This window comes from Dufourea novaeangliae, unplaced genomic scaffold, assembly GCF_001272555.1.
Source record: "Dufourea novaeangliae isolate 0120121106 unplaced genomic scaffold, ASM127255v1 scaffold8, whole genome shotgun sequence".
NCBI classification, from domain to species: domain Eukaryota; kingdom Metazoa; phylum Arthropoda; class Insecta; order Hymenoptera; family Halictidae; genus Dufourea; species Dufourea novaeangliae.
The window spans coordinates 13092882-13120209 of NW_015373923.1; the positions used below are offsets into that span (position 1 = coordinate 13092882).

General features: G+C 35.7%; 1 protein-coding gene across 1 annotated transcript in view; it reads right to left on the reverse strand.

Moving 5' to 3' along the window:
* Nucleotides 1–27328, reverse strand: part of LOC107194635 (hemicentin-1-like) — a 102289-nt gene that overhangs the window by 38973 nt on the left and 35988 nt on the right. Inside the window, exons 5-8 of the mRNA XM_015584283.1 lie at nt 19315–19466; nt 10520–10795; nt 8976–9135; nt 2724–3058 (exon numbers count right to left, since the gene is read on the reverse strand). Of these exons, the coding sequence (XP_015439769.1) occupies nt 2724–3058; nt 8976–9135; nt 10520–10795; nt 19315–19466 (923 nt within the window). The remainder of the gene's footprint in view (nt 1–2723; nt 3059–8975; nt 9136–10519; nt 10796–19314; nt 19467–27328) is intronic.

Consider the following 27328-nt stretch of genomic DNA (forward strand, 5'->3'; position numbering starts at 1 on the left):
ATTGATTTTGATAATTCGTTAACGAAATTTGGATTCATAAATTTATAGTGCACTATGTATTCCTACCTTCTATCCTGTTTGTTAGTTTTGTTCCATACGCATTGTTAACAACAGTAAAGAAATGAGCAAAAGATAAGCACTTGAATCAAGTGGTATCAAATTATATTTGTATGAATTATATAAATAGACAAATTATTTATTCTTTTTCAGAGTCAAACTTATACAACATTCTGGGTAACTATTTATATGAAACTGGTTAAAAACGTTACATTTACAGTTTGTGTTAAATATCTCGTTGGTGAGTATACGATAATCTAATATCGTGACTTTTCAAAATATACGTACGTATACAGAAACTTTTACCATCCAGGAGGTAAGTAAGTAATTCGAAAGTTAAGCGTGTTATTTTGGGCGGTCACTTCACGTGTATGGTTGATATTACATATAACTACGTTCAGATTGAATAGATCAATGTATCTATCATGAGGTATTGTGTTGACTGAATTAATTGATGAAGCTTGATCGATGGGATTCATTAGGGCTGATACGTGTCATTACAGAAACACTCATTAACATAAGTATAGGGTCATGCAGTGGACAAGTAGATCTTCCGAATTTACTACTTAATCAGATAGCTTCACCTGGACAGTACTAAAGAATATAAATGTAAGTGCTTGGATATACAGGGTGTCTCACCTAAAAATGTAGCCACCTAAATATCTACTTCAGTTGTGACGATTATTAATACAAAAAATATTATATGTATATGTAATTTGAATGGTATTAAAGCATGACGCAGCAAAGAACATTTTTTAGAAATTTCAAGGTCACAGATGCATATTAAAGAATTTCAAACTTTAGATAAAGGGTTAATAACAACATCACATTAAGTAGAGATTTATTGAAATGTCAAATACCAGTATTGTATGGATACATGTGGATCACGTTCCAATAACAGTTAATGAAATAAAAGTATAAAAATGATGGAATATTGTAAGGATCTATGAAAACATCGCTATATCATTATTGATGCCTCGAAGTCATTATATGTATATACCATTATTAATAAACTTAGAACATCTACGTAAATGAACATTTTCATCGACTTATTTATAAGAAGATTAATTCCATAAATCACGAGAATGACAGATTACACTAAACGAAGGGTATATGATTTAATTCGTTTCATTTGTTATAAATATATGAAATCTGCAATAGATATTCGATTCCAGTAATTCAGACACACTCCTGTACTTCAAATTTTAGATATACCTCAAGAGAAAAATACGTATGTCGATCCAACACATTAAAATATATAATTCTATATCCAAACTACCATTTTTCTATTATCGTAGCGCAACCCTATTTCCATCTATTACCAACAATAGCATTCCTCTGTTATGGGAGCTGAAGTCACATATCGAATTTCATTTTCCTCGATTCGTTCGTTCGGAAAATACCGTAGGTTACTCACACGAGTATACAGGCATCACAGTGAAAATGGTGAAATCGTGTTGATGCTCTGAACGTGCGCGTCAGTCGAGAGCTCAAAGTTGAATTTTTACATTTTCTCTGTAGGAAGGTTTGCGCAAGGGAAATTGAAGGATAAATACATGAGCCGAAGTGAAGAATAAAGATCAGAAGAAGCTAATCAAGGAAACATTTTCCATTATTATAATGGCGTCCCTTGGGCCATACGTTATCTTTGTACCTTTATAAAGGACTGAAAAATCAGGGAAATATCCTACGCTGTCCTACTTAATAAGAAAGCAACTAGTTCAAGAAATATTTTTTCTTTCCTACTCAGTGAAGAAATTATTCAGTAGAAAGGATAATAGTGGCAGTGATGTACTGATTTGGCATGTATTATTTACTTTCCTACTTTCATATGATAAGTATTTATTCTATTCATGACATTATATTATACATTTTCCATAAAAAATGGGTCTATACTTATAAAATGAAAATATACCATTTAACCTCGAATTAATATTTAATGTAAAGTGATTCAATCACGGATAGGAATCTGCTTAAGTTTTATTGAATAAATTAGTAAAAAGTCAGATGATACTTTTTAAAATGCTGTACACGTAAAGCAATACAACATATACAACATATTTCATAAAATCGAAGAAATGAGCAACTCATGAGATCGCCTGTTAGAACCCATGAAGACTAGTAAACGTATCGAAATATATAATATAAAAATTCGTCCTGTAATTATGAACAGAATTGCACCCAGCGATTGGAAACACTAAGGACAAAAATCTTTCTATAGTGTAAAATTGAAAAGAAACAGGAACTACAGACTATAAATAAACTTATGAAATAGGAGTAATGTTACAATGTGCTGACAACGTTGACAATGCTGTTTTCAATATACTACTAACAATAAGTTAAAAATTATTTTCTTCCGTTTATTCCATAACAGTTTTGTTTTCTGTCAAAGGCATTGCCTGATGGACATAATTATGAACGTAATGCGACACTGAAAATAGTGTCACTAATCAATACTAGGTGTCACCCCGATGTATCGATACTTTTTTCTATCTCTGTAAACTGTTCAAATAATTCTGAGAAGATTTATACGCAGCGATTTGAAGCATTTAAAAGAAAGGATCATCGAAATAATTTTGGACACTATTACAGCTAATGATTTTAAGAAAATTTCATGTAGAGCTACTAGCGTTCTAACTCATGTGAAATAAGAGAAATGCATTTACCTGAAAGAGGCACGGTGTTCGTTGCTTGCCAACCTGGTTGCTCGCCCAGCACGCCACCGTGCCGTAGTCCATTTCCGTTGCAGGCGTATAGTTTAGAATGGATCCGTGGAACTGTTGGTACTCCTTCAGGCTTTCGGCGACGGACGGTGTCCCGGGCGCTGGCACGTGAGAGTAACGAGAATGAGGAACCTCCACCAGCTCTCCGGAATTATTGAATGTCCAGTGGAAAGTCAACGGGGCTGGATGACTCTCCACGGAACAACCCAACGATACGGTCTCCTGTTTTAGGGCGCCGACGACCACCTCGCTTTTACCCTCTTTGCAGACCGGGGTATCTGTAAACGTTGCATTCGATTTTGGTAAAATTTTTTGTAAAGGGTCTTCGGAGAAACTTATACAAATATTAAGAAATATCCTGTCTATAAGTCAATTCCCTATTTAATACAAGACGGGATAGGTAATATTCTCATCCATCAAGCATTAGAACTAGCAACATTGAATATATATATTGTATGTATATTAAGTGGTCATCTATGGTTAGAAATTTGGAAAAATTCGGCAGCATCAAACTGACTTCTTGGAGGTGGCCAATGCAGCAGAAGAATTAGTATATTGTCAATCCCGTTATTTTTCAGACATACTCTATATAATACAATGGAACCTATTAGGTTACATTCATATTATACTGTACTCAGTATAATACGAAATGTATAATGCATTAACCGTACACCTAACTTCCGTGGTAAGCGCCTATATGCGTTTAGTAAACGAAGAAATCTGAAATATGTCATTTTGTTGTGTTTAGTAGTTTCAGTGCTAAAATATCTGTAGTAATGTTAGAGATTCAGAAAGGAATTATTTACGTAGATTATACGAAGCCACGTTTCCTATTACATAACTACTGTTTTAACAAGTTGACTGCCACAGTGAAAAAGGCCGTACGTAGCTAGACATACTTTATTTCGTTTTTTAAGTCATAAATTGTTGAAAATATTTGTGTTTAGTTAATAGAGAACATTTTATAACAGTGTTTAAATAATCCAGGCACTTTTCAATGTACGTGTCACCCATATTTGGGTGACGTGGTAGTCAAAGTGTTAAGAACTAGCAAAAATACCGCTATTTCGGAAGCAATAACGCTCTTGATTGATTAAGCGAACAGTTTTTAATAAATATTAAGAAACTATAACAGTTCAAACTCTAATATTAAGAATCTACCACAGTTCAAACTCTAATATTAAGAATCTACCACAGTTCAAACTCTAATATTAAGAATCTACCACAGTTCAGAAACTTTCAGAAGTTCTAACACTTCTAATTTATTCGGATGTTCAACCAACCTCAAAAGTTTTGACAGTTTCAAAGGGTCTAGGAGTTCTGGTCTCATTTAAAATATACATGTCAAGCTCAGGTTACGTAATCTACCTCTAACGACATTTGTAGGGATAAGTCCAGAAATAGGTGCACAGAAAGACGAATCCTGAGTGAGGGCGGTTTCCGAATTATACAACGCCAACTGACCCCGTGACTTTGTTTTTCTTACATGGGCCATGCAGGACATTGCACAAAAAGACAATTGAGTATAGTATTTAAACAATAAGAAGTATAACCAGTATTAATATTCTTTCGATAACGATATTCCAAAAGCTACTGCTTCTTAAGAAATGCTGTTCCCCATTAACTGCTCTATCATACTTGCAAGAATAAATCACATGGTTCTCAAAATTAATTTTATGTCTAAGAAAATTTTTTACCAACACATCAAACAGTCTTTTCTGTTTCTCATATTCAAGAAAAATATCCACAAACATATTCTTATCTTCTATTTCCATCTAGATATTCATTTAAAGGACTACTAAAAAAGGCAAGATCAATAGAACCATGCTTCCTTTAATCATCCGAAAGTTTTGTCCCACAGATCAGTGCTAAAGATAAAATGATGAGCGTTATTTATTTAATCTTATGGAGTTCGTTGGTGCGATCCTTCCTTTCCATGCATTATACATTCTTGTATAAATTTTCGAGCAGATCAAGATTAGTTCCGTAAACGGAAGCAGCTCGGGAATCACGGTTTATATGGAAAGCGAGCTGGGGAAGAGGGTGCGCCAGAGAAATTGGCTTAATACCCGAATGCGATCCGCCGTCGTCGTAAAACGGAAGAAGAAGGTTGACACCGTTCAACGCGCGGTACGTTCTATTGATCGTCTAATAGGAAATTCTCCTGACAGCGGTATTTGCAGTAGGCCATGGCATACGGAAATTCCAAATGGCACGAGAGATGATTTACGGCGGAGGCAAGGGATCACGGAGCAGCTCCGTTTCAATCTGATGCGTTTGATGCACTACCGAATTAATTACTAATACGAGAAGTCAGCGATACCGGGACACACGTCGGCAGGCATCGACGTATCACCCAGGATTTCGTTCATTGATTGGAAATCGCAGTATACCTACTGTCAGAATACACGTTAGTTATACGCATTACGGGCTTGTCGATACTAACTGGAATATACAGTGTGTTTCATAAGAACGTTGAAATGACGTCTGGAAAAAGAACTAATATTTTTCAAAAATTCAAAAACAGGCTTATATGTAGTATGCCTAAAACACTACGATGCGTCATTAAGAATCTATCAGTTCGGCTTCGTCTGCCATTGTAAACACTCAAATTTCAAAATGACTGCAGCGTACGCTAAACGAAGCAGTGTTTCTTTGCACACATCCTAGGGGACCAAAATAGATCTTCTCAAAGTTATTCTACTTTTTGCCTATCGCCGTGGGGTTATCCCTTAATAGGCCACTTGTTACACTTTTGTGATAAGGCCTACTCCTTTCACTTTTGACATTACGAAATAATATTTGGTCCGTGTATTGTACCCCACTTATAGATGTGTGCAATCTATAAATAAGCTCACCCTTTTAAAAAAATTAATCTCTTCATTTTTCACTGGCAACTATGCATTTTCCCTTTTATCTACGATTTGATCTGTGTAACAATTGTTGGTGAAAAATTTTATTAACATATAAGCTGATAATCCTTGAAACGAACAATAAATAAATGTATCTCTTAACTGCCCGATCCCTATATGCGAGCCCTTTAAGGCGTCCGTCTTTTAGATAATACTTTTAATTTTACGCTTTCATGATGGTTTACAAGTTTACTGATCGATTGGACCGGGTATTTTCTCGACAACACATCCAAATCATCAATTTTCATTTCTGTTAGTCGTTCAGCGCGTTGACAGAATTCTGCTTTTCAATCTGCAAGTAACAGATGCTTGAGAAAAACTCGTAACATGATAAATATTCCAAGTATTCCACTTATATTTTCATGTGGATTACCACAATACTAATTTAAAATTGCAAGCTCCAGTTCTTATGTTCCTTATCTCTCAAGTCGCAATCGCCATTTTTAATCGTTGAAACGATCCCCCACATGTGTCTGGGAGATATAACTCCACTACCATATTTTTCAAATTAAAGAACACTAAAGTACAATGACGAATATGCTCTTTATCAGGTATCCTTTACAAATAAAATAATCAACAGTATTTGACTACAGAATTAAACTTACGAATGTACTTTATTATAGAAGAATAGCCAATGTTTGAGGAGCAAAAGAAAATCGGCGTGAAATATAAGCTCAATATACACTAGTATCACTTATGAGCGGTTCGCAAAACTTAGTTAACGATCTAATCATTCGGAGGATGTCCCGAAAAGGTCCATATGTCCCCGTTAGGTCCTCGTTAAGATCTTTAAACGTCCTAGGAAGGTCATACTTACAAAGTGGAACGTCCTGAGGACGTCCTGTGTGAACATTCTCAGAACGTTTCCCGAATGTGTAAAAGTAACATTCCCTGTACGTTTTGGGAACGCTTAAAGAGATTTTAAAAACGCTATGGCGATGTCTTAAAAGACGTATAAGAAACGTTTCCCAAATGATTAAGATTGCGGTTAGGTTTCATTCTGGACAAAGTGACAAGAGTTAGGTTAGGGTGGTTTGTGTTTAACAAATAAAAGATTAACTTTCCTGCGATTTTCGCACTTAGTAGAAATTAGATCTAGTTAGTTCCTGTTAATAAATAAAAGGTAACCTTTGTAATGAATAAATTGCACGTATTTATATAAACTTACATTTTCATAGACACTTTTACAAACTTGTTTTAATTTCTGGTATAATATTTGTTCCAGAGTCTATAAATTAATTTACTTTACAAATATTGTATTCACATACATATAATCACTAATTTTTGCATCAAAAATTTACTTAACAATCAATTAACCTAATTCGATGAGCTGCTACAACAGTAACTGAAATTCTTTTAAATAATTCTTCTGGTGATTCAAAATTTGTTGGATCAAATACCCTCCTCGAAAAATATTTCCGTACCTCACAAAAGTTAGTCCCCATCTATATAGAAAATTGCATTGCACAGGTAACTGTTCGAGTCGAGAACAAGGGAGAGGTAATCTTTGAAATTCTTGACTGATTCGGTTTGGATCAGTGTCAGTATGAGGGGTTGAGGGTTAAAACATTACGATGGTTTCGCGGTTCCCTTTAGTTTAGGGCATCCCTACCGCCCCCCACCCTCGTCTAGCTTAGCACATTGCCAGGTCTGCGTTCACCTACACATGAATATTCAGCTACGCTTTCCATACATTGAATATGCATCGCAGTCCTTCCTTCCCTCTTAGGTCATTTACAAGATGCATATACGCCGGGGCTACCGCCAGGAGTACTAACCATTCTAATAGAATAACTCGTGCTGTATGTTTTACAGAAAACTATCTATCCTATCCACGGGCCTTCACAGCGCTCCCCTTTCCAGCCCATTCCCACCGATTCCATGGGCAAAGCGGGCGAAGCACCCTTCAAGTCCAATTCCCGGTACGCGCACTCGGCTGCTACTTGCCATCGATTAAGTAATTATCGAGGTCTCGAGGTGAGAGCTGGCAAATTAGAGAATTGGCCCGGGAATATCAACCCCGAACTGCAATTCTATTCTTGACATTTTCCGTTGTTCTTGTGATTAACGAGTGACCGGAATAACGGGGACCCGCGATTAAACAAGCAGGAGGCCTTTTGTGTTACGCCGAGGAAAGTAACTTTAGGGTGTTCTTTCAATCAGTTCTTTCATAAACCCACATTCTCATGCGAAGGGAGATTTATCACTTCTCGGGGGTGGGAGGGGGGTAGTTGTAAACTACTTAATTAGACATTAATGTTAACCCTCAAGGACCATATATACAGGGTGTGTCAGCTAACTTGATCACCTCGAATAATGACTTAACGGTAGACTTTATGAAAATTTTGAGGTGTGCAACTGAAATGGCATCAAGGGGCACATCTTATAAGGTACGTGCTTTTTTGTGGATGGAGACGTTTCAGAGATTTCAAGGTCACCTTGATTTTTTTTAATGGAATGACTTATTTTTTGTACTATAGAGTGATAGAGTGTCAAATTTTGAGTAAAAATGTGTTAACCGTTATACGTCTTAAACCTAATAGTTAACGAGATATTTACAAAATGATCACTGTATTGAACTTACACAAATTGTATTTAGTAAACATTGTTTCGACATTAGTTAGTTATTGTTCCGAGACCAGTTTAACTTTTTAACGCCCAGACCGGTAAATCATTATTTCAAAATGATGAGACTGATATACATATTATGTTCTATCTTGTTACTTTGAAGTCGAAAATATCAACATTAAACCGACCTATTTCTTTATATATTTTTTGAAAGAATACTTGAAGTTTTCAACTGAAAATGTTGTATCTACTTCTCATTAGTGAAACTGGAGATCATTGCTAACAAAAATTGGACATTAACCAGCGACAGAATTTGACGCACTTTTAAAATGAGTGTTGCAGCGGTGCAACACTGGGATTTAAAGGGCTAAATGTTAAGTTTCAAGGAACTACATGATTAGAATCAAGATGTCGTCCCTTTAATATGGGGCGTCGTCCGTTGAGAGAGTAAGGTACTTTAGTCGACACACGACGTGCAAAGACCCACCAGAACTTGAACGATCGTCAGATCAATCATAGATCGTAACAAAATTTAAATTATTATATAGTATAGATTGTCTTCTGCTTTATATATACATATATATATATATATATATATATATATATATATATGTGTTGAGAATAATCTACTTATACTCATTCGTATAGTAAACTTACAAGTGTAAATTACGTAGACGAAGTATAAATGAAAAAAGTATGAAAAATTCGTACTCACACATTATTTGAAGAGCCACGGGATTACTTGGAGTCTTCCCTTCGCTATTTGCAGCAAGACAAGTATAATCGCCGGCTGAGTACCGCGTTATGCCTTGGAGAACCAGAGAATGATCGCTTAACACTATCCCTAACGTGACATTATTCTTCAGCTCCTTCCCCTGAAACAGACAATATCGTTTTGTGACAGAATTCTGCTTTTCAATCTGCAAGTAACAGGTGCTTGACAAAAACTCGGAACATGGTAAACATTCCAAGTATTCCACTCACACTTTGATGTGAATGACTACAATACTACATAATATAAAATTATAAGTTCTATTTCTTATGTGTAACATCAAATTGACCATGGTTAATATCAATCTTCAATGCAGAGTATACATTACCAATACATGAATGTATAACATTGGAACCATCATAAATGACAATATAAAGTATAAAAAATCAACACAATATTATTATCTAAGTATTTGAAACGTATTAATTTCTATTATAAGTTGGAAATCCAGATGGTACTACTTGTCGCTAGTGATTCATATAAAATGTACGGTGTAGACGCCTGATAATTTTAGAGATATAAGTAGTTAAATATATGCACTTTATATACAGGGTGAATGTCGTAACAGGACGACTTAAAATAAAAATTATTTTGAGAATATCTCAGTAATTATTCATTTTAAACCCTATTTGGTATTATACTTTCTTACGCAAATTTTAGAAACTGTATGTAACCTTCAGATGTCGACACAAAAGCAAAATAAAAAAAACCACTAGATGTACTGTATGCTCTCTTCGAAACCATACAACTTTTGTTTCAAACAGCTTTACGTACAGCAAATATTTTACGAGTTATTTGAAGTCATACTGTCACGGAACTCACCCTGTATGTAAAGTGTGCACATATAATATCTCAACAGTAATAGTAAAAATATCGAATCTAGAAATTGTAGTTAAAATGACAATGCTCTGTTCAAAATAACAAAATCATATATACAGGTTTATTCAATATGAAAAGCATATTAATGTACTAATAAAACTATGATAAATGTAACATGATGTTGCCCTCATCTCGTGACAATACAAAAACTGTCTTTTTGATTGTCACATATTATTAATATATCATCACCGCTATTGTGACTTTACTTCCTTTAAATAGTATTATACTAAGGGTAACAATAAATAATTCATTATAGTTCCAAAATAGTGACAATGCATTTGAGATTCAAAATATCTTTCTAATCTTCTGTTTAGTCAAAATGGCGAAGAATAATGTGAACAAATAATGAATAGTGTTCAAATTGGATAGATACTTGAATTCCATCGAAATGAACACAGAGTTTCACAAAAATAGTGGACTACTAATTGGTACACCTAATAGTATAGTGTATTCTTCATATGTAACATTATTTTTATAGAAATATTCATTGAAAATTTCAAATGTGGAAATGTAAAAAATGATAAATATTTTTCATTCAGTAGAAGACTAAATACATCTACCCGCAAGAAACAAAAAATATCTAACGATAGTTCTGTAATAAAACTTACATCTTTAAACCACGCGAGCTTGTACACTTTCGGATTAGCTCGAACTGAGCACTCGAAGTATACGTCGTCTCCTTCTTTGATATCATCGGGATTCAAAGTCTTGCCCATCTTAAGAGTCACCACTGGCTGATAGTGCACGTCCAGTCTCCACTTATCCTCCAAAGCACTGTCCACAATCGATGGATTCTCGGCCCGACACGTCAGATACTTGCCGTCATCGTCAATGCTTGGCTCGAAGCTCAGGATACTTAGAGTCTGATTGTTTTCCAATACGTACTGCCAATAACGTATAATTTCATAATTAATTACCAGCGAATAAACTTTTAAACATTTGTATACATTAAAAAAATATTCTAAGCAACTAATTTATTTGAAAATATACCCCGATAGCAATGATTCTGTTATAAACACCGTTATGGATAATTTTGTGGATTTATGGAAACATTAAATAGGAACTGGTATACATTAATATTTAATTAAGATTGATTATATACAATATATTGACAGTATTAAAAATATTTATTGCATCGTTTACGTGGTACGAATAATTTTTGTTGGAATACAATTGGTAGAATGATTCGTATCCAACTTACAATTAGTTTGGCACAGATAGTGAGTTACACATCCGTGCAATAAGTATCTGCTTTCATTAATATTGGTAGTATTATTTATAAGAGAATGATAACGTGTTTAATATATCTGTGATGCAAAAAGTACTTCCAAGCCTGTAGATTAAAAATATAACTTGAACTGGTCCGTGTATGGAGTGATGTCGAAAACAATCAGTCATTTCTCTGTACAGTTCATAGTCTATGGGATATTCTTACAATCGTGGTGTATCAAAGCATAAGTTTATTCTTGGTGCTATACTATTGGTGCTATAATATTGTTTGACTAATACTTTTTCATTTTAAAAGGTTTCATTTTTAAGGCATTATTACAATATAGCAAACCAATGTATATTTTAACTTTATTATGTTCATTATCATAACGGACGAATAAATGTAATATCCGTTTATGAATCCAGCTGATTCCTCATGCACAGCGAAATACGTCAGTTGTGCAGCAGAATAGTATGGTCTATATATGTACAACAGCCATTCGTAGCGAAACGGTTAATGACTAGTTATGTACTAAATGAGGTTTACTACCGTCGAATTCAAATGACAATTCGAAATTGAATTGCAATACATTTGTGTGTGACATTGAAGGATTATCAAGTGTGACGATTAGATTAGGTTTAGGATGTTTAGGAATGTTGTGTTATATTCTTGTAATCATACAAAGGAATAAGTTACAAGTAAACTGGATATTTACAAAACTTTAAATAAAACATTTATTGTTTACTATTAAGCCATTATGATGTTGTAGTCATTTGTATATGCCATTAATGCAGAAAAGCATCCGAAAAACCCCACGTTCAAGGACAAGATTGGTTCATCCATTACATAAATCTTACTGAATTTTTAATTTCATATGAACCGTTACGAAGTTACAGTGATCACGGCAGACCACTTTTTGTGAAGAGACATCCAGGAGATCGGTCACCATTTATTTACTAATAAATATTTGTAAATAAAAAAATTACCTTATAATCTAGAAACTGCAATCTTTCAAACACAAACACATTTTTTAAAAAAGGTCTTATAGTTTTCGGAAAAAAAATTCCCAAAGCACAATCTTTTTTCGAACTCCTGACTGAGCATGACCCCTTAATAAATTTATAGAACCCATAAAAGAGTTATAAAATATGCCACAGTTGGCACAGCACACGACTATTAATAAGGAGAGCAAGCCAATGATTCCCATATTCAACTCAGCACAGGATGATTTAACGGTGGAGAAGTGGATGGCATGTGTCGACAAATTGGCCACACAATATGGATGGGGTGAACGGTCTATAATGAGACTGATATACGACAACTACGAGGGGTGCGACGAGGACACGCGACACGCACACACGTGGTATAAGATCAAGATATAGGCAACAGTAACGCGGAACAAAACGAAGGGTGCTTTTATTCACTTTTCCCCAATGATTGTACAATTTGGCAAATAGCTTGTGGTATACTAAATCAGAAGTAGGTGATTTCTGTCTGATAAGTTGCTTAATCTATTAACAGATTAAGTTTCCAATTGTAAGCTACCACGCGAGCAACAATAATTGTGAGTAAAGATGGCCTGGTGCATGTTGTCCTGCTGTAAACACTAGTACCGCGTTATTTGCATTAGTATAAGTACTACAAAGTTATTAATTAATTAATTGAATAAATACGAGGAACAGGAAAATAAAATGAAAATAAAGACTAGTACAGAAAGGTCCCTAATATAATTTTAAAAAAGAGGTGGAAAGAACGTTATATCTTTCTATAAAGTTAACCCAAGAGGGTTCGAAGCTACGTCAACAAGAGATCAACGATTTGGTAGATACACACCTTAGTAAGCATGTTAAACTTTAAATTGTTAAAGGTGTGTATCTTAATAGAAATATATACATGAACTGGAGCTTTAACATTAAATATTTTATAAACTAACGTCAATAATCTACTGAAACAAATATTAATGTCTTCAAAATTTCAACCGCTATTGCCTTGCAAAGTCTCATTATAAAATCAACGTTGCACCTAGGGGGGACCTTTCCTCAATGACGAGTCGACTTGGTCTACTTGATTCACAGAGTTCAGCTTACGTATATTCCGACTACAAAGAGGAATATTTACTAAAACTTTAGTGTATTTCTGAAATTTAGAAAACGCACGTGAATTTTGGGACAGTACCTGGTGCTCGCTCTACACGCATTTATCAAACGCTCCGTCTCTTACAATTTTCAATAATCGAAACTCCAATTGTTTCGAGATTAACGTCTCGAAAATTCAATCGAACCGCCGAACTGATTTGACCCTGGGTTGCCCGGTGTGAACGAAACTACCTGAACAATTTGTCATGCGTTTAATATGAAAATCAATTCGGCGGTCGTACGCATTGCTACAGAAGAGAGATGAGAAAATAAAGGGACCGAACCGGGATTAACGATTTTTCGAGATTTATGATGGAGCGGCGTGGAATTGAGGAAAATGGAGGGTAAAAGGGGTAGAGCGGATCTATCTCGGCGACTATGTACCCCCCTCCCCCTTCTACCAACCCCCTCGCCGTGCCCCGCCCCGCGAGATTTTCTGTTTCTCTTTATCTCGATCTCTAACCTTCCGTTTCCACGATGTCATTTTAATGATAGCGCCACCAGGCATGCATATCAGGGGAGGAAAAAAACCGCGTATTCACATCAGTATCGCGAATACGATGAAAGGAACTAACGGTTCGCCAGGATGAATGTCGCTTCATGAATCCCTCCTCGACTTTTTCCTTTCTTCTCTCCTCGTCCCTCCGCCCTTTGATTCCCAGTAGTTCTTTCTCTGTCGTTCATTTTTCGTGTCGCTTGCCACGCTGCGCCTGTTCCACCCTCATTCGACCCCCCCCCGGCCAACTTCTCCCGCCCCACCCTTCACCAGCCGTAAGCTTCACTGCATAGTGCTTTCGGTTCGCTTCGTTGCGACGCGATCGAATTTCCCGATAAAGCTCTTCGGACAGTCCAACAGGACCGTCAATATATCCTGCTGGGAGATTGTATACGGACCACCATCGTCACGATTACGCCGGTGGATGTGTGCAGAGGCCGAAAGTTATCCCCACAGAAATTGTGGAGCTCTCTTCCGAGCGACATACAAAATAAATCAAATCGTTCCGAGGCACGGTTTATGAAGCTCTGACTCTTTATAACGCCTCCGAATCTACCGTTGCAGGACTTGTTTATCATTCCGACTTTTCAACCCGGTTAACCCCTTCATGGTCGCGGAAGAGATATCTCGTCATACGATGTCGTTACTGGTACGCTATGAACAAGTCATGTCGCAAACTTATGTCGTTACTGTGACGCTGCGGACGTGAGATCTTGCATATGTGTTTACGTTTTTCCATGATTGTGAGTTATGAATAACTTCGTGGTTAATATACAGAATGAGGTAATTGCAGTAGGTACTTGGTAACAGAAAGCGGTTCGAATTTGGATGGTTTCTTTATTAGTGTTCTTTAAGTTCCAATCGCTGTCGCAGTCGATAAATGACATCCATTGTAGATTTTAATTAACGGCGTGTACTACGAAGAAAGAAATGTACCATCGGGTACGATATATCTAGTTTACTCCGTCAGGTCAAACACATCGGATCACGAGATATGTCGTGTAGATTAATGGAATAATGGTATTGTGTCGTGAGGTGAGATTCGTCGTTATGTCAGGATTAGAGCTAATATAACCAGGCAACAGTTAAGTATGTATATTCAGTGCTGGTTCGTATTGTGAAGAACTTTCTTTTTATTAAAACAATAGTTTCTTCAAACTGCCCTCAGAAATGTCTGTTCCAAAATATACCTCCTCCAAATTGAAACTTTGGAAACTGCAATGACTCGAAGAAATATGATCTAACATGTGAGTTAATTTAAACTTCTATATTGGAATTATAACATGCCTAGACAAACAATATGTGCACTAAATAGGGTGTTCTTTAAAGCATCTAAAAAAGTTCATCCAAACATGCACCCTATTTGACTTTGTTTCTGAGTTACAGCGTTTTTTTACTCCCTTAATGTGCAGCTATTTACCTTTACAGGATGTGTTCGAAATGGCTACCTTCGGTATAAATGCAATCCTATAGTAGTCGTCGTGTCACAGAGACAAAAGTGTTTACCGTTAAAATTCACTACTGATTCATTATCAATTGTGACGTACAAATTAATGAATAATCAATTGCACTCACCGAGAGAACAAGCTGAACTAATTCATAGAACGAAATAGTCAACAAAGTTGAGGGATAGAAAGGACTTATTGAGTATTGCAAATTGCAACAGTTTAACTTTTTTTAGTTCAGGTACAACTTGAAAGAGATCAGCAGAATCAGCTACAATATATAGCTCACTTTGTTACTAACTTTTAATACGTCAACTGACATGGTTGTCGCAGATAAACGGCGCTTTTAATTTGCACGAAGAAACATTGAATTTTTCAACAGAAACATCCAATTTTTTATGAACATAATTACTAGTAGAGTAATAATGAAAGTAATGAGTGTTCAAGTGAACGTGTAAATATTTAAAGTGTTAACAACAAAGACCTAAAACGTGTAGTCTCATGATAGTGTCGCAAATGTAAAAACTGTGGTATTTAACGTGTTGACCGGGCACGTGGCACCTAAGAAATTGTATACGGAGTTTGAGAATAATATTTCTCGAATGGTGCCATCAACAATTCCTTCAGTTTTGCGTAGTGATACGAGAACTAAGAGTACTTCTAAGTTGTTACTACATATTCAACAAATTTTGTAAAATATAGTATCGTCACGTCATTACTTCAAGGAAGTAGCCTCTCAAATGCCACATGACCGTTTGCGCACAAGATCGTCGTTTGTCCTGGTTAAGGGTTAAGAATGATTGTAGTATAAAAATGACTATAACTCGAGACCAAAGTGAAATATGGCACCTGTTCGCACGAACTCTAAGTAGATAACCTACATGTTAAAACACACCCTGCAACCTTTGGAACATTAACGATTTGTACAATGAAATAAAAGACAATGTTGTGCAGTGTTGTATGTCTGCAGTAGTGACATGTTGCATCAGGACTATGCATAGTTGAACAACATAAAGACCTTATCAATTCCATTGAAAAATTCCTTTCTTCAGAGGACAATCGTACGAAACTATTAAATGAACAACATCTTCAATTTTGGTCGTGTCAACCAAATAAGTACCCTTTTACTTGAAATTAATGGTACCTTGAAATAACTGACTTCTATTTCTCCAGGATATTTCTTCCATGGTCTACTGCGTCTCCGCAAGAAAGGAACTCTGAGCTATAGAAAAGCTTACGGGTAAGAAAAGTTACGAAATATAGGAGAAGGATTTGTTCTTTAGCTGCTGCAAGGATTACGGAGACAAAGTTAACCGGCATTGGAACGTTCAGGAAAACCGTTTCGATATCGCGGCAGAAAAAGCTCGGTCGCAAATAAGAAAAGAGAGTAAGGTCTTCCGTAATTTATCGAAAGGTCCGCAAGAAGCAACTGGCAGGAGAGTATTCAGTGGATTCGTCAGAGAACTCGTGCGCTACCTCCAGCAACCCAGAAGAAAGTGTCAAGCCGCGTCGATCGAAACGGAGACGACGAAAACGACGGGGAACCAGGCAGGTTGAAGGAAAAACGAAATAACTTCATTTTGCAACTTTCCGACGAATGATCGTGAATTACGGAAACTCGTAGGGCAACGATTTCAAGAATTTTTCCTCGGAATCGCGTCAGAAATCGCTTTTGCATTTGCTTTTAGCACTATGGCATACCTGTGAACGAAAAATGCTAACACCGAGTCGATGGAAATTGAAAACTCAGGTCCATTTTATGAAACTTTGACTTCTACTTGGTTACACTATTATATAGATTCGATATGTGTTTCGTATAGTGCTTCATAACAGCTGTTATTACTTTCCAACAAAACACCAATTTAGTCATTCAATTTCCCGTGGTAATGTACGCGTTTATTTCTTGTATATTTCACTTCAATAGTGTACCTTTTTAATCTTTCCGACACCCTTATACAATAGACGAAGGTTCCAACATTTGGTCGACAGCCAATCCCGGTCGCGTAGTACCACCGTGGCGAATAACAATATTGCCATAAACTTGTACCGTTGAGTGACACCCGCAACCTTTGCGCGGTAAGGCCAAACTTGGCCACGTGGTTTTAATTATTTGCAGGCGTGCGTTTCTTTGTGAAGGAACCTTTTCCTCCACCACGAACCTCGGATGATCCGAGGTATACCCCTACTCCTTCAGTGTTCAACCAATAGAAATTCGTCATTTAGAAAACGTTGTTGACAAAGCATATCACCAACGAAGGCGAAGTGCGACGTCAGAGGCGCGCCCGAACTTTTGTAAATAGCAGACTCAAACCAGAACTCACCCAGTGAACATCACTTATACACGCACACAAACACACAATATTGTAAATACAGTCATTAAGAACCAATCAAAGTGTCCTGTATTTCTGGCTTCATTTCTAAGGATCGTGTAACGGTTCGGCGATTAAGTGTGAGCATTACGTGACCTAACAATATCATTCTGGAACATATATCATATGTATATTCTAGAATATCGTATTACGCGAATTCTTCTCAGGTGATATGTCAAAACACTTGTCCTTATTTTAATTCAAAAGTAAGATTGAATTTTTAACTGTTATGTGTGAATATGTACAGGGTGATCAATAAATCCTCAAAAACTATGATTCAAAATGAAAAATTAACATTAAAAGGTATCAAAACTATATTAAAAAATATTTAGTAAGACCCACAAACGTATTTAATTGATCGTGTTTTCAAAATGTTTGTCCTCGAAAGTAACAGTGCTGTTGTCTGGCCTTAAAGTTATCAATTAGATTGAAGTGTATCAACTCTAATTAAATTACGGAGTTGCATGAAGGAACAGTCTATCGTCCAGCTCCTAGATCAATTGCAGACATAAAAGTATCAATACCGGATGCATTTCGATCAATTAGGCTCGATACATTTCAATCTGCAAATCTATGTATAATTGTTAGACCAGAATGCAACATTGTGTTACTTTTGAGGACAAACACTTTGAAAACCTCATCAATTAAATAGCTTCTATAGTCTAATTAATCATTTATTAATAAAAGTGTGATATCTTTTAGTGTTACTTTTTTATTTTGAATCACAGTTGTCGAGGACTTATTGATCATCTTATACATATATGCCTCCAATTAGATTAGTTCATATTTGCGTAGTTTACGGGCGCACATACACGGTATGAGAAGTGATTCCGTCTGCAAAAATAAATCCAGAGCATGGAATAAAATTTGTTCGTCAAAGACTTAGTTTTCAAGAAAATCGATCGTGAAACTGTATTTAAAACGTCTGTGTTTGTGCTGCCAGTAAGTAAAAATAGGATTCAATGAACAGACGCATTCAAGCCCTACTCAATTGCACGCGTATCCAGCAGATCTTCAAAATCAATTATCTCGGAAACGAAGCCTCGGATAAAACAATTTTACTCTGCACCTTACAAGGGAAGTTCGGTAACCTGAAAATTCCGATTTTTTTTAAACTGCAGATTTGTAGGGGACCTCAAGAGAAGTATAGCGCAATTTTTGTTTCTGGCCCAATTTCAATTCTTCAGGGTGAAAACATCCCTTGAAGGTAAATAGGTGTTTCCATATTTCCCTGTATATCGTTAAAACTATCGTAGATATAAAAAAATGGTTAGAATAAAAATTGAATGGTTTTTTATGCTCTATAAACGATGCAATTGCCCGTATCATAAACGTTTCCCTCGGAATATCTTAATAACTGCACACTTAATATGGGTCCGTCTTGTCAACTTAAATAATAATATTATTTGTTAGTAGGAACTTCAGGATAATTTTAAGCTTTCTCGCGTGAGGTTTGACTTCAAAACTGCTGTTTTAATTTTAATTCGGAAACTTCGAAGAGAAAACGTGTACACTATCGCTTGTAAGTATTAGGATACCTGGTCTGTATGAAGAAAATGTGATGTTTCGTAAAAATTATTTTATATATTTGAGGTCACTTTTGCTACTTCATGGTAGCATGAACGATGTCCATCTGCTTTAATATCCCTTGAACAATATTTATTTCAGACTTTCAGCAATATCGTAATGCCTTGTAACATCTACTGTATATTCGTAAGTGTCCTAGTACTTATGAGCACAGAACTTACATTCTCCGCTTTTTTCTTAATCTGTTTGTTCGCCTTCCACCAAGTAATTACCGCTTCTGGTCTGGAACCACTTGTCCTGCACTCCACGTCATAGTTCTTGTCAGCGGAAACTCGAGACTCCTTCGTCAAAATCTGTACAACCAACGGCTTCACTGAAAAAAAGCAGAGGATCATGTTCCATATAAGTTCGATAAGAAATAACAATGAAAATAATGCCTTCAACAACAACGACAATTTCTACAATTGTCTGTCTTTGTACAAATACATGGTAAATTTAACTGTTCTCATCGACAAAATTTCGGATCCGCTTTTCTATGTCCCATACTAAATAGAAATCATAATACGCTGTCGAATATTAAATGGCAATCATAATACGCTGGCGAAATATACTTGGTGAACCAGGAAAGTTGTTGAAGTGTAAAATTCTTATTTTATTAAAACCTTCACAATGATATTCTTTTTGGTTTTTGCAACATTTCTAGGAACAGAAAATCTTATTCGACATCGGCGGTACTGACTTGCAAACCTATGTTAACTATACACTTCTTCTTGAGTACTAGACAGCTCTAAAGGTGCACTGGCATTTTTCTAATACTCAGGATAAAAATCGCTGTGCACATACAGATTCGAAATTCTCTATAAAATTTTATATCATAATATAAAAATGTGAAATAAATATCGAAGAAACATTAAAATAATGAAGTTTTCTGTAGCATTTTCAAATATTAGTTAACATAGAAATTTAGGTATTTATTGTTTTACGAAGTTTTAATTCTCCTTCGACAAAATTAAGAAAATTAAATACTTTCTATTAAAAACATTTAATAATTAAGAAAGCACTTCAGTCGTATTAGAAAATTAAGAAAATTTTATTTTTCCACTTTAATGATTATATGTTATGTGTACGCTTCATGATCAATGGTTCTTCACCCTAAAATGTTTATTACAAATTACCGTCAAATATTTTCTACATTTGACATACACAGTGATATTAACACAGTGCAGGAACGCGGAGTTCTCAATTTGACTAATATGGGCAACATGGTAGGCAACGTATTAAAAATGTTTGAATTTCCTGTACGTACCAGTCATAGAATTCACGAAAATACTACAGAAAAAAAATTACAATATGAATGGTAATTTCACACTTTGAAACTTGAAAGGAACGGAAACTGAAAATTGATCAACACTTCCATTGAACTATACGAGCTATAAACATTTTAAAACGACCAAACTTACCGTGCTATGGAAATTTGCTTATACGCGGCAATTTGTAGATGGGGTTTCGTTGGGTTCTACTGAAGAATGTCTAGGAACGGTGGGGAAAGAAAAGTATCATGTAACCGTGGCAGCACACCATTAGGTCATAAAATAATTTGGCGCCGACGAGGGTGAACAAGGAGGTGGGGGGGGGGGCAGTACGCCCAGCGCCGTGTGTATTAAAATCTCATAAGAATTCCTAACTCGTCGTAGATCGTTATAAAGCGCATTATATGCCCAACTTTCACCTACTTGCAAAAACAAATTTTCTCTCCGAACAACTTAACTTTAACAAACTTATGCGAACACCGCTACTTCCAAAACTAACCCTCCTTATTCCGCAGTTCGTGAAAACTGCAAATTATTCCAGTGAAGACTCACCCCATTTTCGTCGTCCGGATAAAACGCCCGGCACCGAGTGTCTATGAGACAGGAATGTCTAATTTTGCGAAGAACGAAAACTGGCCAGGAGCATCTAGCTAGCAATATACGTTTCCTTGAATGCAGTAGTATTTTAACTGTCTTCTGAGAATGCTGCATTCTACTGTGACGGTGATGACTGTAAAAGTGTCACATTCCTGAGCAGACGTACCATTCGATACGGTTCAATAATCCAGTAGCTAAGAAATTTACAAATCTTGCATAAACTTGAATGTTTTTTTTTCATTTATTCGAGTTTTTTGTAGTACTTATTGCTATAGCTATTAACAGAGAAAGTTACCCAAATGGTAAATTAGTTTTGGAAAAATAAAGGTTGGAAGTTGTAAGTGTTAAAGTGTTACTCGCCCGGAAAATTCAGTATCAGCCAGATAAATTGGCGTCAAACTCTGCCATAAGCAGTTCTGAAAAGGGGTGTAAATAACCTTCCTTTTATCATTTGTCTGAATACATGTAAATAAAATTACTAGAAAAGGAGAAAAAAGCATATCACGGTGTCCAAGTCCACTTTCAGAGCTTAGGGGGGTTCTTATGTAGGTATTTCGGGTTCAAAATATCGAAATATTTTTTTCGATTTTTTATGGAAGCTCAATGTCTTGGGAATGTTTTTACAAAAAATATTATTGAAAAATTCGCAAACTTACGGAAGTTACAGCGTAAGAAGTGGCGGCGGGGCCAATACAGGTGCACATACGTATAAAACGTATGTATAAAACGTAACACTTCCATATCATCGAGTCATTGTATTTATTGCGTTCACTTCGTACAGTGATTCGCGTGAGGTATTGAATGGTTCAAACGGTATATCCAGGACCAGGTATCTAGGAGCCGAAAGTTATTGAGTTGCCATATCTAGTACGATCACCGAGAAAACGGGATATCCTGGTTCCACGCCATAGGGAAGCTAGATATTTCGTCGGTGTAGCAAAATGGCTGCGTAGCACTGAACCTTCGACGGTTTCCGATCCAATCATTCTATTAATTTCACTTACTATATTTTATTGTAAATTATCATATATCAATCGATTCAACCATTAAAACAATATTACTTTCATTAGTTAACACCTTAAGCTATGTATTTGTAAGATATGTGTTACACTTTGAAGGAACAAGAACAGTACGAAAAAGTATCCTAACCGCTTCCAATATACATCCTGGAACCTATATGGATATAGTGAGATCGAAAAAGTATGTGTCCTAATCCTTAACAACTGCAGGTTAATTTTTAGTAGTACGGTTATTGTTAACGAGCAAGAGGTGACGACGATCTAATACTGTACAGTTTTAGCACTAGAACTACCAAACAAGTCAGAATAACTTATCTGTAGTCTCATAACGATGATTAAGACATTATAACTACATTTTTTCAGATCTCTTGCAACTTTTATTACGATACGAAAGTGAAAAAATTAGTTAATTTATACATTTGTAAATTTTCAAAAGTTTGTCGTGTTTATCGGTCGATCGAAATATATATGCGTTTATCGTCGGTAGTTCTAGTATTAATGACAGATTATAATCAGACATTTTAAATATCAATTCACAAATGACTTTGGCAGTCTAACATTCCATGTACTACTGCTATAAGAGGTACATGTACGCGTACCTGGATGCGACTGCATCTATCAGTGTCTCTACTTAAGGCTTTAATTTACGGCCTCACTATATCGGTGCCAGAACCCGTACCTACTCTTTCGTATCGTTACGACACAGACAATATCGGGCACTGTAACGCTGCCAACGTCCTACATAACGTAGGTAATACTCAGTACCAACGAGAGTAACCTAAATAAAAATGTAGAGCATAACAAGTTGTAGCTAAAAATTGTTCAACATATGAGATTATAAACATTCAGAACAAATGTTTTAATATAGCTTAAAATAATTTTGCAGTTCGACTGTGTATACAGTAATAAAAGAAAATTGCATTTATATATGTTATTATCAATTTAAACAGCCACTTTTCATGAGCAAATTTTACTCACTATAGTCATAAAGGAAAGCCTAATATACAAGGCATCGAATACACTAAAAGTGCGTACAGAATTCTCACTGATCCGTAATCAATCACCAAAATAATATTTTTGTATCTTAAAATGACTCTTTCAAACAAATCGTTCAATCAAATAGCGGTTGCAGACTTTGAAAAGTGTTTTTGAGAATTAAACACGCGACGTATAAAGATTGCAGTGAATTATAATTTAACGGAGTAATTCATGATACGACACTCGACCCATTAAGTCCACAGTCATCAGACTGATGGGAATGAAAGTACATTCCGCAGGCAGACCGTTGCACTAATTTCAGAGAGGGCAGTTTGAAACAACGATCGTCCCTAACTTTGTGTACATGTACAGGAACAACACTGAAAAGTTACAGAAATAAAACGAAAATCTGTGAACTGTCTCGTGTACGAATATTGGGAGAGTCGTGTTACTTGAAGGAGGGTTAATGAGATTCTGCCATGATGTCGACGCGGCACCCCGCTGTCGCAGTACGTGGAAAAACCTTTTCAAATACTGTCGCCGGGATAAGGCAATAAATCTCAATTATTTCATTTCTCAGCTATGCAAAAGCGGTAGTTGGTGTGCTGTTGGTAACACAGTAGAGTTGAAAAAATGAAGCTTTCATAGAAGCATATATTACCACTTGAAATCTTAGAACGTATTGTTATTTAATTATCATTTGGTGTTTATTGACTTATCTTAAAAGTTCATCGTACAGTAACTGCATACTATATGATGGAATCATTAAGGAGGTTTCTTAATTTCCGAATCGAAATTCTTGACTGTCTGATATAGTCGAATATCTCATGGATTCCCGGGTAATTTTTGTTCGCCCGGGTATCTTACGGGTATCCGGGTACCGGAGTATCTTATAAAGTCAAAGCTCTAATATGTAGAATGTTGAAGTTCATAAAAAAATATTGTATAGTAGTTTGTATAGTAGTTTGGCCACCGTGATATTACAGGGTAAATCTCACGCTGGAGGGGTTGAGAGGCAAGCCGCCTGCTTTGTCGTTGAAGTGCCGCTGGTGCCGCGACCATAAGCGTGTCATTGATAGGTTACTCTTGTGAGACAGACCGAGAATTCTCGCCGAAATTTTCTCGTTCGTTCTCGCTATGTTTAGTTTAAAAGTTAAAAAGTTTCGAATGACGAATAAAAGATAAAAAAGCACTTCGTTATTTTCAATCGTTTACACGTGGAAATTCCAATTTTTATAACAAAATAATATTTCTTCTTGAGTGAATCATCATTTGACAAATAATTACTTAATCTAATTAACTGTTTAAAGATCAGAATGTTGCCCTTAGATACTGTTGCTTTCAACTATGTATTATTCGAATAAAATTGTGCCCAACTCTGCCAATGACACGTTTATGCTCGCGACACTTGAACGACAAACCAGGCGGTTGCCATTCGACCCTTCCAGCGAGAGATTCACCCTGTATATTATATTATACAGAGTGATTCTGCTAAGTGTGCCACTTCAATTGCTCGTGAACTGTTTGTTATGCAAATGAATGTTCAAACAAAAGTTCTATGATGTCGAAGCAGTTAGACAATGCAACAATTAGTTTATTGCTATTTCTTTTTTTCAACGAGGTATGAAGATCACCTTGACTTTTCATTGTAATGGGTAAAATTTGACTTTGTAAATTTCTATTTGATCATATGTACTCATGTAGAAAGTATTAATAGTTCATATTCGTTCATTATCGCTTCTGATAAATCATAAGTAAATATGGTCCAAATTATATCGTGTTTGGTATCATTTTAATCAGAAAAATCTCACGAATATGTTCGTAAAAGTTTCGTTAAGAAAGAACCAAAAACAAAAAGTTTCATCGTTGCTTTTGTTTCCCTCGTTCAGCCGTCAAAAAATTATACACTTGACTGGCTCCACGGCCCCCTTCCCCAGTGGTGGGGATGACGACTTCACACTTATTGTGGGCAAGCCGGCTCACACTTATCAAGACATGTCTGTACTTACCTACATGTATCTAGTTTGCTTTATTGTCTTTTCCCTAGTGTCATATATAGACAATACTTTGACAAGTGTGAAACATTAGAAAATTTATGATAATTTTAATAAAACAATGCATGCAATTAAATTAAATTAAATAACCATTCAAGTATTGAACATAACATCCGATAACAACTGCACAGAAACCCGGTTCTGAGGATTCAATATTTATTGGGCATGTGTATTAGTACAGTGCTTCTAACTTTTTAAATAAAATCAGATGTTTTGAAGCAGACTACTGAAACTATCACAAAATAAAAAATAATGGAACAAAAATCATGTGTAATATTATCATGAATCATTTATTCATTTAAACAGAACATTCATGTTCCATTTTCAAACTTTTTATTTAACTCAGCTATAGAATTAAACATTTACTCTGATTTATACCTATTAATGAATAATGATGTATTATGTTAAAGTGTCCAATCGAATTGTATTTCTATTATACGTAACGTTCATTTTTTCCTGACATCTCCAGGTTTATCACGTCCAGATATTGGACTGCAATTACACTGGATACTTGTTAATCGCAATCTTACAAGACGAACGGCGGAGAATATTGAATTTCCTATTAATGTCATCGCTTGCGCGTTACCTACGGAAATTCATAGGTCGGAACATACACATCTGTCATGGTAAATACATATATGTAGTACCTGTCCATTTCCATCAGCTATAAATCTTGGTACGCCGATTGATTGCAATTATTGCGTGCAATATTGGACTGCCTTAATCATATGGAATAAAATGTGCTCAATGATCTAAGATTAATAGATCAGACTGCAGATTTTGCTAGTTGCTGTATTACTTAATGACGTTTAATGAAACCTCATGGTATTAGCAATTCGATAAAAACCTCAAACAAAAAAATACAAATATTTATCTGATTCCAATTTCCAAAAATTAGTTGTATAAGATCTATATTCACATATCTGTAGTATACATATTATGAATTGTTGATTTCTTTATGTTACAATCTTATGTAATGTAAGCTACGTATACAAGGTGGTCAATTTCAATTTGTAAACGCAACTATCTCCCGAACCATATACGAAAAAATGCTTCAAGCAAAACTCACTTTGTTTTAAGGAGTGCATCTTATGACTCCACAATTAATAAACGTATTTGAGGTTCCACGAATGTACATACGGTTATCGTTGATGTGCCCCATAAGTGTTTAAACATGTTTATCAGTCATACGCGACAACCCATAATTATTTGTACGGTTTATGCACAAGCTGTACAAATCCCTACCAGTTTACTTTGAATTCTGTCCTTTTTGCACAGACGACAACATTTTATAATAAATAAAATACATTGTGAACACGAATATTGGAATATTTAATACGTTTATATTAAAAATTATACTAAATACATTTCGTAATATTTCTAGCAAAGAACATTTTATACAATAGAACCAACGAAGGCCGTCCAAGAAATTATTCACTATGTAAATATAATGATCGATATTACTAATAACGAAAGAAATAGAATAAAATAATTTCTTTCATTGAATTAAAATATTCATGTGGAAATAAATATTTCTTTTCAATTATAGTACATACAACAAAAAAATTAAGCACTGACTGTAGGTACTTATTACTGAACAGATTAATCATCCCCAATCATTGAAAAGAGTTTCTGATAGTCGATTTTGTTCAGAACATTAAAAATTGTATAATATTTCGCCACATTATGGACATAGTTTTTTATTTTATATTTGATAGAACGTCATGAACTTTCCTACTGTATTCCTTTAATAAACATACAAACAGTATTTTCTACTTCTAATTCGGACATAAATAATTCCTACATTGTTCAACCGTTTGATTCAGTACGTTTTGTTAGGATTAATAATTTGCACAGGCTTCCGAGCGCATTTACACACGGTCAAAATATTCGACGCAGCACCCACGATTGACAGGTATGCTTGACCGTCTGTAGCCTACTTATATAGGATGCGAAATTGTTCACGTCTCCGTTTCCACGTGCAAACATGTTGCGTGATATAAATCCCGCGTACCGTCCGTTCGTAAATCTGTTCCATTTGCTGTTCCTTCGGTGAAATTTAATAACGATCGAGACCGAAAACAAAAGCCTCCGTAGTATCCCCTACGATCTGTAATACCACGTTGCCTATCGTACACGGGGCTGCCTCGTAAATTCCAGCGCACGCTTATGCGCTGCCGCAACCAGCCACTTGTACAGCCCCTAATTGCCATTAGCCAGTAGCCACTTCTCTGAAATTGGTTCCTCCGTTCCGTTTCGTGGCCTATCCGCTACACT